We start from the raw sequence: 15437 nt of genomic DNA, 5'->3' as shown, positions 1-15437 counted from the left end.
CTCAGTGTGTTGAAATTGTCCCAAAGCTAATGATCTAGAACCTTAAATACTGGAAAAATAAAATGAAAGCCCATAAAGTAGGAAGAAGCATCAAAGATCGTAAGTCACAGATATTCACTCATAACTCAGTCTTTGGCTGCTTTGCTCCACTTGATATCTTGAGAAGATAAATATAGGGCCAAAAGGAGTGAACAAACGTGTTTCCTTTAATGAATTTCCTTGCGGACTGCAGCGCCTCCTCGTGAAGCCGCCGCAAACAGCCGCGTGCAACGGGTCTGCACCGGATATAGATTGTTCTGATTCCTTCAGTCTAAAATCACTGAGCATCTCAAGCGTCTAAACGCCCTTTACTATACAGAAAAATGCAGGAAGAAGTTGTTTTAAAAAGCGCCACCTTTGCTCTCTGTCTCTCCGCAGTTAAAGGCTCTCAGCTGAGAGGAGCTGTGTGTGTGTGTGTGTGTGTGTGTGCGGAGCGCTGTGGTGGATGCTGTACAGACTCACTGGAGGACCGAGCAGGACTTGAACTAACGCACTTTTCGGGATTTTCGGAGACTCGGGCTTTTATTTCCTGGACATTGGATTGCGGAGGGACATCGGATCTGTAAAGATGAAGAATCCTGTTTACTGGGCTCTGCTGGTCGGGATGAGTGTCCTGCTGATGGAGCAAGGTAAGTGATGGATTGTGTCATGATAACAGGTCCTGTTCTTGCCTCCTCCCTCTGTGTGGGGACGGATCCGATTGTTAGTGTTAGTGCATCAGGCTAACAGGCTCTGCGTCCACATTTGACATCAGGCTGTCACTCATGAAAGCCCCAGCTTCAATTAAGAGATTAGTGAAGTGCACTTGAGCTTTTGTTGGTGCCAGTGGCTTGACTCTATAAGTATGTTTGCGCTTGCTTTGGATGTATTTTTACTCTGGTTATATATGGCCGCAGCCTTTTCTCTGAAAGTTTAATCCTTATGCTCGACAGTATAATATTAGTTTTGCTCTGGTTGTGCAGTTTTGTAAGTGATTAAGTCTTCGGTCAGACTGCTCTGTATTTGAATGCACCTGCAGTTCAAGGCGCGCGGTAAATCTCCCGGACGGGAGGTCTGTGCCCCAAAGTTGATTAAGTATTAGTTCTTAATCCACACCGACTGCGTGGACAGGTCATCCGAATTAAGCCATGTGTAGGCTACTCCGGGCCGGAAAGGAAAGAAGGCTTTTTACTGTTGGAGAGGAAGGCAGTGAAGCAGCTCAGTGTTTGTGACCTTGTTTACACCTGACATTAAAACATCCAATCCAATAAAGCAGACCGTGGACAGAGATAGAGAGTGCTATAAACATGCAAAGAAAGGCCATCCGAGGGATATGAAAATACTTCTTATGAACCACAATAATCCTATTATCCTGTTTTTACCATTATTTTATAATCCTTTGTCTGCAATAAGACTCGAGGAAAATTAATGCTATTAAATGCTCCTCGGCTTTTAATAATAGCCTAGGTATTCAGACAGCCTATAATAAGTGGATGAATAGAAAAATAAGAGTGGGATGAGTAACTGAATGAATGTGGAGGGCATTCATTCTCACCATGCCTCACATTTTACACTTTACCCAGCAGCAATTCAATTTTTATATTTACACACATGTGTATATGGATTATAGAAGGGTGGAGCAGCTAAGATGGGCCAATACATTTCCCCATCAAATAAGCTATGCACAAGATCTGATCATAATATTATATCATAAAATAATGATGAGAGCCAGAGTATTAGCACATCTGCTTTTAGAGAGCCTCAGTGTTCAGGTACAATGGGCCTGTAGTGATTTTTATGATCGTCTATTTTCCTATATGTGAACCAGACAGGAACATTATCTGCTAATGTGCCTTTGCAGAGTGGTTCTACTTTATTCATTCTATGTAAAGAGCAAACGCTTGGTGTTCCTCTCTTTAGTATCTCATTGTTCTCTTTGACATCCTCCCTCAGACAGTCCTCTCTCCACTGGCTGTGTTGTACTCCTTCCTTTCTCTGTCTTATTCTAATATCTCTCTTCTCTGACCTTTCACCATACTGTTTTGCATATTGATAAACAAAAGGAACATCTAGATTTTGCATAGACCAGTAAACTTGTTTTGCACCCTAAATGTTTCAATCCTGAGTAAGAGTGTGTATTTATGTGGCCAATTTTGGCTGAAAATTGTGTCCCATTAGCTTGTGATGTAATTGATCATCAATATTTTCATTGGTTGGTAAACTAGCCAATAATTGCTGTATCTCCTTATTAGGAGTGATTCATCATTGATCACTTTATGTACAATTTATTCCCTTCTCTACTTAAGTGCAGATTTTTTTAAATATCCTTTTTTATGAGTTTAGATTTTATGAAGGATAAGAGTTATTTATAATAAGGGATGATGCTGATGTGACTGATGGGCGGGCGGCTTGTAGCTGTGTAGCCTCAGCTCCACCTCTTTGCCTGTTACTGGTTATAAAACTTTGTTAATGGACAATTAGTGTTACAGCAACAATAAAGATCTGCCTTCGTGATTGTTGTTAACATTTTAAAGACCTAATACTCCAACTCTAACTGGCCCATTTTAACTGACACCCACTCAAGTCAAACCACTTCACAAAATCAGATTGTTTTATACAATAAAAATGAGAGATAAGTTCACAGGTTCACCTCCTTGATAATGATTATCAAGACTTTTTCAGATAATAGGCTGTAGGATAGGTATTTAGGTATTTGATCAAGCTAACACTTTGATAACAGTTTGATAAAATACTATCTTCAGCTGCAGCCAATGAGGGACTCTGATTTTTATTTGAGTAAATCAATAATAGAAAACTGTAGGGCACAAAAGTTTTGCACTTTTCAACCTAATTTTGTATTTAAGACAGAATATTGGCAAGAACAAGATGGAATTAATCAAGGGACTTGCTTGTTGTTGTTTAGCAGACAAGTGCAAGCTTGTGTTACTGCTCACTTAATGAAGTCACGACCCTTCCGTCACTTTCAATAGTGAACATCATTTATGTTGCAGAGTGGAAGAGTCATTATCTCGGAGCAGGAATGGACAGAAAGTCTCTACAAACGTAACAACATTTTGGTAAAATACACAAATTACTGCTGGAAGAAAGTGTTTTGTTACGTGTTGCAAAGCGGTTTAAAATGTCTCGAAGAAACCTGAAAACATGGAGAAAATACCCCCCCCACACCTCCTCAAATCACAGGTCCAATCTATCCCCTAGACAGCACCATAATTGTGTTTGTGCCTCAGCAGATCTCTTGAGGAATCAGAGATGTGTTAGATTGGATTAGATTAAATTGAATTAGGACATTGTATCAAAAGGAGAGGCACATTACAGATAATAAATAATAAACACACTGTATAGAGGATAATAAAGAAAGAAAGGCAGATTGATAGTTTAACCGGTAACCAGAGAACATTACTTTTTTTTTTTTAAGATATTTTTAGAGAACACATTACTTTTGACATAAAACAAATATATTTTATTCATAGTTATTTATTAAATCAGAATCCTTCACAGAATCAGTTCATCAAAACAGCATCCTTTAAAGTCGTCAGTGAAACTTTTCACTGATGACTTTTCAAAGTAAGTAGTAAGTAGTGTTAAGGCTGTATGTTTCCCTGTACTGTTTGTCCCTTCTCCCTTTCTGTTCTGCAGCCCAGGTGAAGCCACTAATTGAATAACGAGCTGCACCTGGCCTCAGAGCTTAAAGCCCAGTGCTGGCTGCAGACAGAGAGGCATTTGGAGTTGGGACTGCTGTGCCGCGCAGTCAGGGATTGTCTGTTGTGTTTTGTTAAATTACTTTCTAATTTGATCTTTGTTGTCATTAAGTTTAAGTAATTGTAATAAATCTCTTTGTTTAGACTTTTGTTAATGTGTTTAGTGTATTTTAATTGGTCAATGTGTGGTTTGTTGTTAGCCCCATAGGGCTGCTTGAAGGCAGGACGTAACAGTAGGTACAGAACGTTCCAGGGCATGTTATGCTTTAAGGACTTTTGGTCCTCTTTAGACATATTGATCATATGAACTACAATATTTGTATCTTAAATATAAATATATATTATTAGGGCCTAGAGAGAGTATGTGACTTGCTGTTTGATTTAAACCATGCTTTTATTTTGAAATAAAGTAAGGACCTTCTGGTAGATCAAGGGTTATGACATTAACTTAATCACGGTGAAAAAAACTCATTAAAGTTAAAAACTTAATGAAAACTTCTAAAAGGAACGGTATGAAAGTGTTTGATGTCAGAGGGTTGATATTACTTTTGACTCGTCAACTGAGCTGTCTGGGATAATTTTAAGGTGAAATGAGGCATTCAAAGATGCAGCAGTGTCGTTCTTTTCCATCACTCTGACTCCAGGGATATATCTATATCTATATATATATGTAGTGTTGGAGGTATATCTCTGATTTTACTCTTCACAGACTTTAGAGGTTAAGCCTGTATCAGCTGGCTCTCAGTTATCATTTATAACATTTGTTTTTTACCTAAAAAAAAATCTCAAATTAAAGCTCTTACTGACACTGAAACACCCTTACTTCCTTTCTTTCCCACATCATTGTTGTTTTAAAATATTTCCTTGAACCTCATAAAAGGAGGATTTCAGTCTGTGGTCTAAAGTGAAGATACCAGCAGGACGAGGGCTCTATTTGTATAAAGGAAGTAGCTTTTACAGATCTCTGATGGGATTAAAATCACTAATAGAAGCAGCTTGTGCACACTGTGAGTGTTCATGAGAGAAACTTTGTCTGGTGTGTAGATAAATGTGCAGACGAGCCTGCAGGTCAAAAGTGATCGTGTTGAGAGCGTGGCAGATCACAGGAGCAGAGAAACACAATCCAGATAAATGGATAGCGACAGTAAGAGTCACCTGTGTTGAAGCTCTCTGACAGTCAGCCGGATGAGGCTGCAGCCGCTGTACATCTGGATGTCAGTCGACACCAGTAAGTGCTTGAAGCGGTTTTCTGTGCTCCTGGAGGGGATGAGCCGGAGGCTAGAACTGCTGTGAGGCTGAATCAGCTCGATAAGGAGAGGGAGGGAGGCTTCTTACAAAATGAACATCGATTCTGTTTCCTGTCCATTATACATTTTGAATACTTTATTATTGTTGCATTATTGTTGCAATAGATGACACATGAAACACAATATACTGTTGTGCTTTTCATTGGCTGTCTCATGCGCAATGGGAAATTATGTTTGAATATGTCAAAGTCTGCCTCACAGTGCTGCTGAAAGAGAGTACTGTTTCAGAGGCTGCCCTTAAAAAAACTAATAATGATGAAGTGATATTATAAGCCTTCATTTGCATATTTACACAGTCGGTGATATTTTTTCTTGTTAGTTCTTCTTCCTGCATTTGACGCTGCAGCTGTGTTGATTTTTGTGAGTTTTTTTACTGTCTTTTTAGTGTCATACTTTTCTGTGAGTTTGTAAAATAGCGCAATCTGTTGACGGCAGATTGTCCATGACAGCCTGCATATGTTAAACTCAGTTTGTGGTATAAGCCCCAGATCACATGCTGACATCAGTGGGTGTTTAAACAAAAAAGAAAAAATAGTCAAAAAAATCCTCCCTGTATCAAACAGCTCTAAAAGAAGACGCACATGTTTTTCTCTAACAGTCTTTTCTGCAGAACAATGTTTTGTATTAAATAAACACAGTAATGAGATGTTTTCATTGTCTAAGCGTGCTACCTCCCTCCCTCTGTATGTAGCTGGGAGAACACAGTATGTTGTGTGTTTCCAGGATGTAACACTAGCTCTGGTGGTTTTGTTTTCTCTGTGTGTTGTGTCATCGTCCTTCCTCCATCAGCTCGTGTCAGTCAAAGAAGAGAATTGTGTAAATGTGGATCAACAGCTGTTAATGGATGAGCAGCTAGGAGAGTGGAGATGGATAGGGCTGGTGGTGGAGGAGCTGTGGTGTGCTGGTCGTTAAAGACATTGAGATCATTGTTGTTGGTAGAGTGTGTTCTCTTCTTATCGTAGAGCTGCAGAAACTCAGGAGGGATCTCAGTACTGTTGATGTAAAAAATGTCTTTGTCCTTCTCCCAGTGTGAATAAAACCTGAGAGCAGAATGTACCAGCAGAGCAGGCAGATGGCCCACAATGGCAGGTAGATATTTACTCCTGTGAACAGTGCTGTGATATCAGAACAGGCTCCATGAATATGATGTTATTTGGCTCAGAATCAGAAATACTTAATTAATTTATGCACATAATCAATATTCTGGATGCACTTTCCTCTGGTATGACTGTATGAACTGTGTGAGGGCTGGAATTTGGGGTGGGTTGACTTGACAGTATGTAATATATAGAAATGTTTCCACCTGTACTGTGGAAACTGTTTCCATAGCAGGAATAATTCTAATGCGATCTTATGATTTTATGTGATGTCATATCCAGCCAAATATTTCATAAAATAAATGATGGATAGTTCGGTCATATCCGTTCACATAAAAACTGACAGTAATTGAAAGATAAAAATAGCAGACAATGCACATCTTTTCTACTCTTCTCGAATGCCCTGAGTCTTTAATTAATAAAGCTAAAACTTCAAATCATCCCCCATCAGTCTCTCTTGACTAAACCGGATGATTCATTAATGGGGGAAATTAGCAATCTGTTGTTTTGTCTGAACTGTGAAAGAGTAACAGAGTGGTGAGTTGCCATTTCTGTGTTAAGTATCGGTCATACAACTGTCTTATAGCAAGGAGGATAGTTATCTAATTAGCTTATGAGCTTAAGTAATGAGCATTCAGTTTTTTAAATCATCAGCTGCCCTCCACATAATGTGAGTCAGGGTGATTTGTTTCAGGTTAGGTACTTATAGCAGATGCTGAAGTGATCATTGCTTAATGTTACCCCACCAAAAACAATAAGGACAGCACTTCAAAATTTATATTTGAATTGCCACACAAACGTTTTGAGTCTCGGCTCTTCCTCAGCATGTGAACAGGCAATTTTTTTCAAACATCCACAGGTGTGATCAATTTATACTTTGTCCAAGATGAGCTCTCCTCCATCACAGTCGAGGGAGTCTCCATCCAACGACCCGCCCACAACACAAAACAACACCCAACCCACATTAGCTTCCTCAATAACGAGGTACATAGGATATGCAAAGCACAATCACAAACAATCAACAACCCAAAACAGGAAGTACTCAATCACAAGTCTTAAAGCCAGTTAAGAACCACTGTGATCACATCACAAAAAACTGATAGATGAAATCTCCTCATTTAAACCGTTCAGAATGAGGGTACCTAAAGAGTGAATCCAAAAGGTTTCTCTCTGTAAAAGGATTCTGTCTCCACCTCTTCAATACCCATATAATGTAAGTCACTGAGAGGGTGATTACAACTATTAAAATGTCTAGCCACTGATGATTTGTCATCATGATGTATAGAGGATTTATGTTCACATATACAGATGGGTTACATGGACATTTTAACAAATACACAACAAACTTGGTGTTACAAGTGATCCGACCTCTAACTTTAATGTCTAGTCTTAGATTTGGATGAGTGAAATTATTACCTCTGATCATAGCATAACAATGAACCACTAGGGATATGAGAAAGAAAATGTTGATGTCTCTTCGGCAGATCTGATCTGAGAGATCTCTTAAGTTAGAAGACCTTTTATAAAAGTACCTTGGAGAAGTTTTAAAAACACCTGCAATGTGAGAATCGCTAGTCAATATGTACCAATGTGTATTCACTATGTTGTGAACAGTCTGGGAGATAGGACGATATGTGGAAACAAATAATACAGCCTCAGAAGGGGGTGCTTCTAGAGCTTGGTTTAAGTAAGTCTGATCGCTGAATCTGCCTAATCCTATTGAGGTGATTGTCCAGTAGACTGTCCCTATAACCTCTGACCTTGAAGGCGTCACAAAGACTGGTAAACTTGCATGCTACGCAGCATTTATCTTGTTGCAGAGCTGTTCCTAATGAAGAGTGAGTGAAATAGGTAGCGTGTGGGTACTTGGGAGGCGACCGCTGCCCCCAGTGTTCAGAGCGTTTGTTAAGTGTTTTTTCAGCCACTCTGGGAACTATACTGAAACATCTCAGCCTGTACTGTTTAGTAAAGTGTTGATTGCACTGCTCCTGGCAACCCATCATATACGAGATGGGCAGCACTTGTCTCCAAGGTAACACAGAAAACAGATGCTAGTCACAGGATCATCACAGAGAAAGTGAATCTGTAGGAACAGATGGCCTGGATGTTACAGCTCAGTGATTGATAGATTGTTCCAAACACAAATAGATGATAAAAAAAAGGAAAGAGACCGACATGTGATGTGCTTTTAAAAATATATTACTCAGGATATTCTACTTTCTCTCTCCTATTGTATGATTTGTCTTTTGATAAAAAAAGGAAAATAATCACAATAATCGTAACTATTGAATCGCACTGCTTCAGAATCACAATATATATTGGATCAGAACCTATTATTACTTTAGTCCCTTTTGGTATTATGACAAAGAATGTGGGGCGGCTGTGGTTCAGTGGGTTGGGGGTTCGATCCCCAGCTTCTGCAGCCTCATGTCAAATGTTTCCTTGGGCAACACACTTAACCCCAAGTTGTGTTGATAGTAATTAATACTGATGGACACTTGGCAGCCTCTTCACAGGATGAATGACTCAGTGTGACATGTGGTTTAAAAGCGCTTTGAGTCGTCAGAAGACAAGAAAAGAGCTAAACAAGCTCAAGTCCATTTATCATTTACCAAGATAAAAGTCTGAAAAGAAATCACTGCAGCAAAGGTAAAGCAATATAAAGCACTTTGAGGATTCAGAAGAAAAACGTACTTTATAACTGGTTTCCTGTAAAGTTTACATTTTTATACCTCAGCTGTCTTCAATGGTATATCTAAACAAAAAAATGATTCACATCTTCCAGAGTTAGCATGATTACTTTTATCCATCATATTTTGAAGAGTGGGACTCCCATGGTTCCCTGCTAGCCCTGATGTCATCGTTTGTTATTGTAGTATCGATCGAGAGCCCCCTGGTGGCGGAATGTATACATATTGTACCTTTAAGTGTCTGTTGTTGGGTAAAATAAATAGTCCTGAAAATATCTGGATGTGACATCAGTGACAAATTATAAAAAAAATGTATCGCACGACAACGGGAAAATAAGTGTTTTCTTGCTGCCTTTCACAGTTTTAATGAAGTTTGTTCTCTTTTTGTTTCATTAAAACTTTATGTTGAGGGGAATCAGACGACATGAGTTTGTGTAAATCAGAACAGTTGAATTGTTGCTCCACAGGTGTTACATTTTCCACTTTGTCTGTTTGAGGGAAACAACAAGAGTTTCTGTTTGTTTGCTGAAGAGGCAGATTGTAAATTAGAAATCATTGTTATCCAGTCGTCTTTTTGATTCTCAGGGTGGGAAACTATTTCTGTTTCTGTATCCAGTATTGATTGATTTGTTTTTGTGTACGTGAAGCACAAATGAATCATTTCTGGTTTGTAGAAAGTTTGTCTGAAGATTTAATGGAAGTCAGATTGATTTACTCACATTTAGTTTGTGTCCACGATTAATTTACAGAACTGGAATTTCACTGAATCCATTCAGCACTGAAGCAGCATTGTGTTTGATATCGACAATTCAGCAGACAAAGAAGGAGAACAACAAATCTCAGCAGATGCTCAGTAAAAACACTTTTAAAAAAAAGTAATAATATTGTTAATGTCATCTATCTTTCTTTTGTTACATTTCACTTCAATTCATTTTAGGGATAAGGAGAAAAAAAGGAAACTCATCCCACCCAGAGATTCTTTAATCCCAGTTGTTAAATCGTTTGGTCCAGTTCAGTAAAACTCATCACAAAAGCTGAACAAATCAATTAAGGCATTAAAGCAATTAAGGAGTCTGAGGGAAAGATCAGGGGGCCTAATCCCCCTTTTGAGTCTATCTGTGAATGCCCCTGCAGGAGGCTCAGAGGTGGAGACAGATAATGCATCATCATCATCATCATCATGCAGCTGTTATATGATAACATACCTACAGCTGAACAAGTAATGTCTGAGCTTTCTGAGAGTGGTTTTCTCTCCCACACAGTGTGCCAAGTCCCAGTGAAACCAGTGACGTGGTCATGTGACTTGTTGGCCAGAAGGGACCTTTCCAGGGAGGCTGATTAATAATCAACAGGGAGAGTGAGTTCAGACTGTGTTCATTCAGCAGGTTGTTGTGTGTGAGGAATGCTGCCTCCCTGACAAACTCTGTGTGTGTGTGAGCAGCTTTATAGAAACACTGCTGAGTGTATCAACTCCATGTGTCCTCTGAGCTGAGGGAACACACACAGTTACATGAAGCACTCACAGTTTTAAACTACAATCTTTAATGACTCTGGACAAAAAGGAACAACATTCAGTTGAGTTTTTGCGAGCTGCAGGAAAAGAGGAAATCTCAAAGATTCAAAATGTTTTTTTAAAGAATGTATTCTTGTTTGTTTGGAGCATTATGTATGAAGCAGTTACTACAGTATGTAGCCTCAAGTGATAGGTTTTATTGATTTAAAGATCTGTATCTAATTTACATACTCCATCATAACATTTGTTTCCTTGAATTATTCTATTTGAAAAGCTCTAAACAATATGAACACCTGTTCACAGTAAAAGAAGAAGAAGAAGAAGAAACAAGTCACATTGCAGAAGATGAAAAAACTTTAAACATTTGTCAGGGGAATCTCACCTTTAAAAATAATTTTCATCCTGAATTAAGATGTTTGAATGTAGCAACGTAACTGCAGTTTTTCATCATATTTTGTGGATTTGTTAAACAAACAGTAGTATAAGATACTAATTTTTTCAAGAGAAGGGAAATCTGGAATAAAAAACACATTTTAAATGTGATGTGAAGCATTTCCTGACCACATCATTTAATATCTGAGCTCTCCTGGTTTATGTGGTTGTTCTTGTTTCAACAAAGAGCTTATCATTAGAAAAGAGGCTTAGTATGTTACTTTCAGTTATAAACAATCTAGTAGAGCAGGATTTGGAAGTCAGTGCTGTGAGAAAACCACATTAAAAAACACTGAGTGACTGTGCTGTGTCTAAATATAAAATCTAGCAGTGTTGTAGTTTCCTCTTTTGGACAGTGGGGGCGCTGCAGGCTTGTTTTTGATTGCAGTCACAGCAGATGATCCACTGTTTGGAGCTGCACAGGAGTAAAAAAAATAATTCTCCCAGGTGGAAAATTGTGCTTTCAAATCTATTTCTAGACCTTTAAAATCAAGTAAAGCTAAAAAAGCATCCAAAGAAAGGCATGATGAGTGATCAGAGGAAAATAAAGAGTTTTTTAAAGTTTATTTAGCAAGTCAAATCTGGAAAAAATCCTCTATTTAACAAGCTTTATTTTGTTTTTCCTGCATAGTGTGATGTTATTAGTTGTCAGTTATACCCTTCTCACCCTAAGTTATATATATATATATATATATATATATGTATAATATATATAATAGATATATATATATAGTGAGTTTATGGCATAACTTGTTCTTCTTTAATTTTGTATTTTGTTTATTTCAGTGTATTTTTCATTCTCTTTTCATTTCTCCATTTCTTCCTTTGTGTTGCTTGTTTACCTTGTGTTTTTAATGCTTAATTTCCACTTTGCCTGTTTTTTATTTAGTCTTTTCTATCTGTGTGTTTCTCTCTGTCCTATGTCTATTCTTACTTCTACATTCTTGAGTTCTTTGTGTGTCTTTTGTGTTTCCTGTTTTATTTTGTAGTTCTTGTCCCCAGTGTTTCTGGTCTTGTCTTACTTGTTCCTACCTTTGACTGGTTTCCCTCTCTTTTGATCGCCCTCATTGTCTCCACTTGTCGTCCGTCTCACCTGTGTCTGATTACACCTGTGTCTATTTAGTCTATTCTGTCCCTTCTGTGTCAGATCATATGTCTTCCTGTTTCCCTGTGTCCTCTGTTTTGCTCTTTGTGGCTGCCTTAGAGTTGTTTTTTTCCTTTTTGTTGATTTTTTGATTGTTGGACATGAAAGAGTTGGCTTTAGTTTTTGCCTTTTTTTGTTCAAATATATTCTTCAGTTTAACTTTTACTTGGCTCCACTTCAGGGCTTTGTACTACATGCCACCTTTATCCTAGCTGACATGCTGCTGTGATGACATCATGTCAATGACAGGTAGCTACATGATAAAGACGGCCCTACTTTGACCTCTATTTGACCTTTGACAGGACTTTAATTTATCAAACAAACATAATTCTGAATAAGGGAAGATTTAGAAATAGAAGCTGAGACCATACGATCATTTAAAAAATATTTACTGAGGTAATGTGAGGCACATTTGAACAAAACCTTTCAAAACGTTTTTCAAGGTGAGCTTCACGTGTGATTACAACATGTTTTCCTGCCAGCCCCCTGGTAAATATCCACGTTAAGTCGTCATGAACTGATGTGTGAACACAACAGGAAATATTCAGGACAGGGAAACTATCCCGCTGACATGGATGTGTCTCATGTAGTCATTGAGACATTTCAGTCTTCTGATGGATTTGAACTGTGAATCTTTCTTCATGCTGTGCAGAGATATGAGCCTCCTGAAAATGAACCCAGAATGCTGAAATATTTAACCTTTAATAATCCCAATGCCCAAATCCTCAAACAAGAGAATCCTAAACCACAGAGTAGCTCATTCACATGAGACTTTAATCATAACATCACCATTGTGTAAAGGAAAAAATGACATTTTACTCCACTATTCACAGATGTTGAAGATTTTACAAATTACTATAAATTTCTGTGTAAAACAGTCGTTTGTTACAGTTTTGTGCTGGAACCATTTATAAGACCTCAGGAACAGCTTTTTTAAAAATCTCTAAAAAGCTGTTCCTGATTTTCCCCTCTGGGGATCAATAAATTATTATCTTATTTTATCGTCTTATTAAAAGGCACTGTTTGTAATTTGTAATGAAGTTTGTTATGTGTGAGATGACAATAATACAGCATCTTTTAAATATCCTCCAACCCAAACTAAATGTCTTTACTTCAGATTTTCATTCCAGTATTTTCTAATATACTTGAAGCACTGAGTGTGAATAACAAACTTTTTATTTTCTTTATAAAACAAGTTAAAGAAAACACATGTGTATCAAACTACAAACCTGTCAGTAAAAGTTGAAGATGTTTGTTGTTTCAGGACTAAATTTACAACTAACTCTTTCCAAAGCTCTGTGCATGACTTCAGACTTTACAGTGCTCATTAAATGAAAGCTGATGGAGGCCTCTCTTATAATTAATGCTCAACGCTTGAGTGGAAATCTTAATAGTCTTTAAACGCTCAATACTAAAATGAATGTTTCTCATTAATACAAACCTAAAAATTTAAGTCTTTTTCTTAACCTGGTTATAACATTTTATTCATTTAGGACAAAAAGACATTGTTTCAGATTGAATTACTCATAATGTGGCATCTTTCAGAGTACAGTTACAGGGTACAGTACAGGCCTCTATTTTATTTCTATCTTCTCTTTTCTCTTGAGTCATCGACGCCATGGCAAATGAGGGTTCTCCCTCAATGTGTTTTCTGAGGATTTGAATAAATTAAATGATAATGAAAGGATTTAACAGCGTGATCATACAAAGTTCAAACTTGTCTCCTAAACAGTCTCTTGAGAAATCTCTGTTTCTCTCCCTTTAAGAAGAAGAAAGGAAACTGATCACATAATTTATCCACAAAGAAAAATGTAGACTAACAGACTGGTCTGATTGAGTATAAGATTGAAAGTGTTTCAGATTGGGACGTGTCCTCCAGGCTAGCCTGCAGCTGTTCAGCAGGTCAACATTGGTAATGTCCTCTGGGAAGGTGGACAGCAGATTTCTGCTTGAGTGTCTCAGACAGCACTCTCCTTCTGTCTTCATCTGACTCAATGTTGGAGATCCACTGAGGCCTTTTTGCTCTCATGCTAATAGCTGTTGCTGTATTGATGCTGATTGGCTGCAGGTTTCCTCCCTCAATATGTTGCTCTCCTGTCAGCTGAAGCCCATTCAGAGAGACTCATGGTCTTATCATAAGTGCTGTAATGCATCGTCATGGTGCATGCTCTCTGTGCTGCTCGCTGTACACACTCCCACTCAAAGCAGAGACGGTGGACAGGTTCATTGGTATGTACACACAGCTCTGAAATAAGACCAGCACACACTGGGATCATAAACAGGCTGACACCTGGCTGTGCTGCTGGAGTACAGAGGTTCAAATGAAATCTAAATCAGGAACATTCTGGAAAGTGTGACTGAAATGAATCACTCCTGTGTCCTAACATTTTCTGCAGCAGCTCTTTGAAAATCCTGACACGTTGTATCTCTCCTGCCAGATGGTGAGCCTCTCACAAGTTGTTTTCACAGCATTCTCTTTGCTCTACAAGCAGGTACCACAAGCAGCAGAAAGAATATCTCCATTAGTATGCAAAAGGATGTTAACACCTTCTTTTCTTCAGAAACCTTGTGCTCCTTTGCTCTGACTCATTGTCACATGTCTGCCTGAGCTAAGTGAGGCGTTCAAAAGACGCCTTCATACAGGGCAAAAGTTACAATTTAAAAATCAATACTGTATAATATCTGGAGTTATTGTGGCCCTCCAGTTTTTTATATGATCCCTGGAGACTTTTACATTCAATGTGAAGTATGCAGAACATAAAAAAGTGATGAATACAAAATCCTGGAAGTAGCAGTATTTGATATAGAAATCTATTTTTGTAAACAGTCCAAGAGATGAGAAGAGATGTTTCTAAAAAAACCTTGAGGTCGTGTCTTTATTTTTTTAATAACATGGCTCACTGCCCAAAACCTTCCAAACAAAGTTACACAAGAAGAGAGGAGGACAGAGACAAAAGCAAAGCTGGATTAAAACAAGAAAACTACAATCATGGAGGACAAAAGTTGTAATAATCCTGAAAATAAAACGTGTTTCTGAAAGATCACAACCTCTCACACACACTGAACATCAGGCTGAAGGTTTCTACAAGTTGAAGTGTTTTCATCAAAACAACCTGCACACAAACTGTGCAGAGCAATTTGATCAATGACTGTAATGGATCCACATGGTCCCTGCAGCATGTTAGCTATTTCCTGTGAGTGTATATGACGTCTGGTTTCTAGTTTGATTCTTTGGACGTCTCACTGCTTCAGTGTTCTCAGCAGCACACAGTGTAAGCACAGTGTCCCTGCTCCCACTATCTTCCCCCTGTGTTTCCTGTCACAGTCTGCTGTCACATATCAAATACAGAGACAACATAAAGTCAGAGAAATGTTACAAATGAATCTCAGGCCGTCATGTTAGTGTTTGTGTGACAGGGAGCAGCAGGAAGTGACTCTGAGACAACAAGTGACAACAATGAACAAAGTGACTTTTTGAAGCTTCATCTCAGCATACAGTGTAAATATACTGAATATC

The 15437-nt window shown here is 38.2% G+C and overlaps 1 protein-coding gene across 1 annotated transcript in view; it reads left to right on the top strand.

The window, feature by feature from the left end:
• Positions 1 to 454: 454 nt before the first annotated feature.
• The window catches only part of ntm (neurotrimin), an 893017-nt gene continuing 878034 nt past the window's right edge, over positions 455 to 15437 (top strand). Inside the window, exon 1 of the mRNA XM_061056036.1 lies at positions 455 to 668. Within this exon, the coding sequence (XP_060912019.1) occupies positions 608 to 668 (61 nt within the window). The 5' untranslated portion in view covers positions 455 to 607. The remainder of the gene's footprint in view (positions 669 to 15437) is intronic.

The sequence above is a fragment of the Labrus mixtus genome, chromosome 14 (genome assembly GCF_963584025.1).
Source record: "Labrus mixtus chromosome 14, fLabMix1.1, whole genome shotgun sequence".
Classification (NCBI taxonomy): Eukaryota; Metazoa; Chordata; class Actinopteri; order Labriformes; family Labridae; genus Labrus; species Labrus mixtus.
Note: the sequence above shows the minus strand (reverse complement) of the source record. Positions and strands in the feature narration are given on the sequence as shown.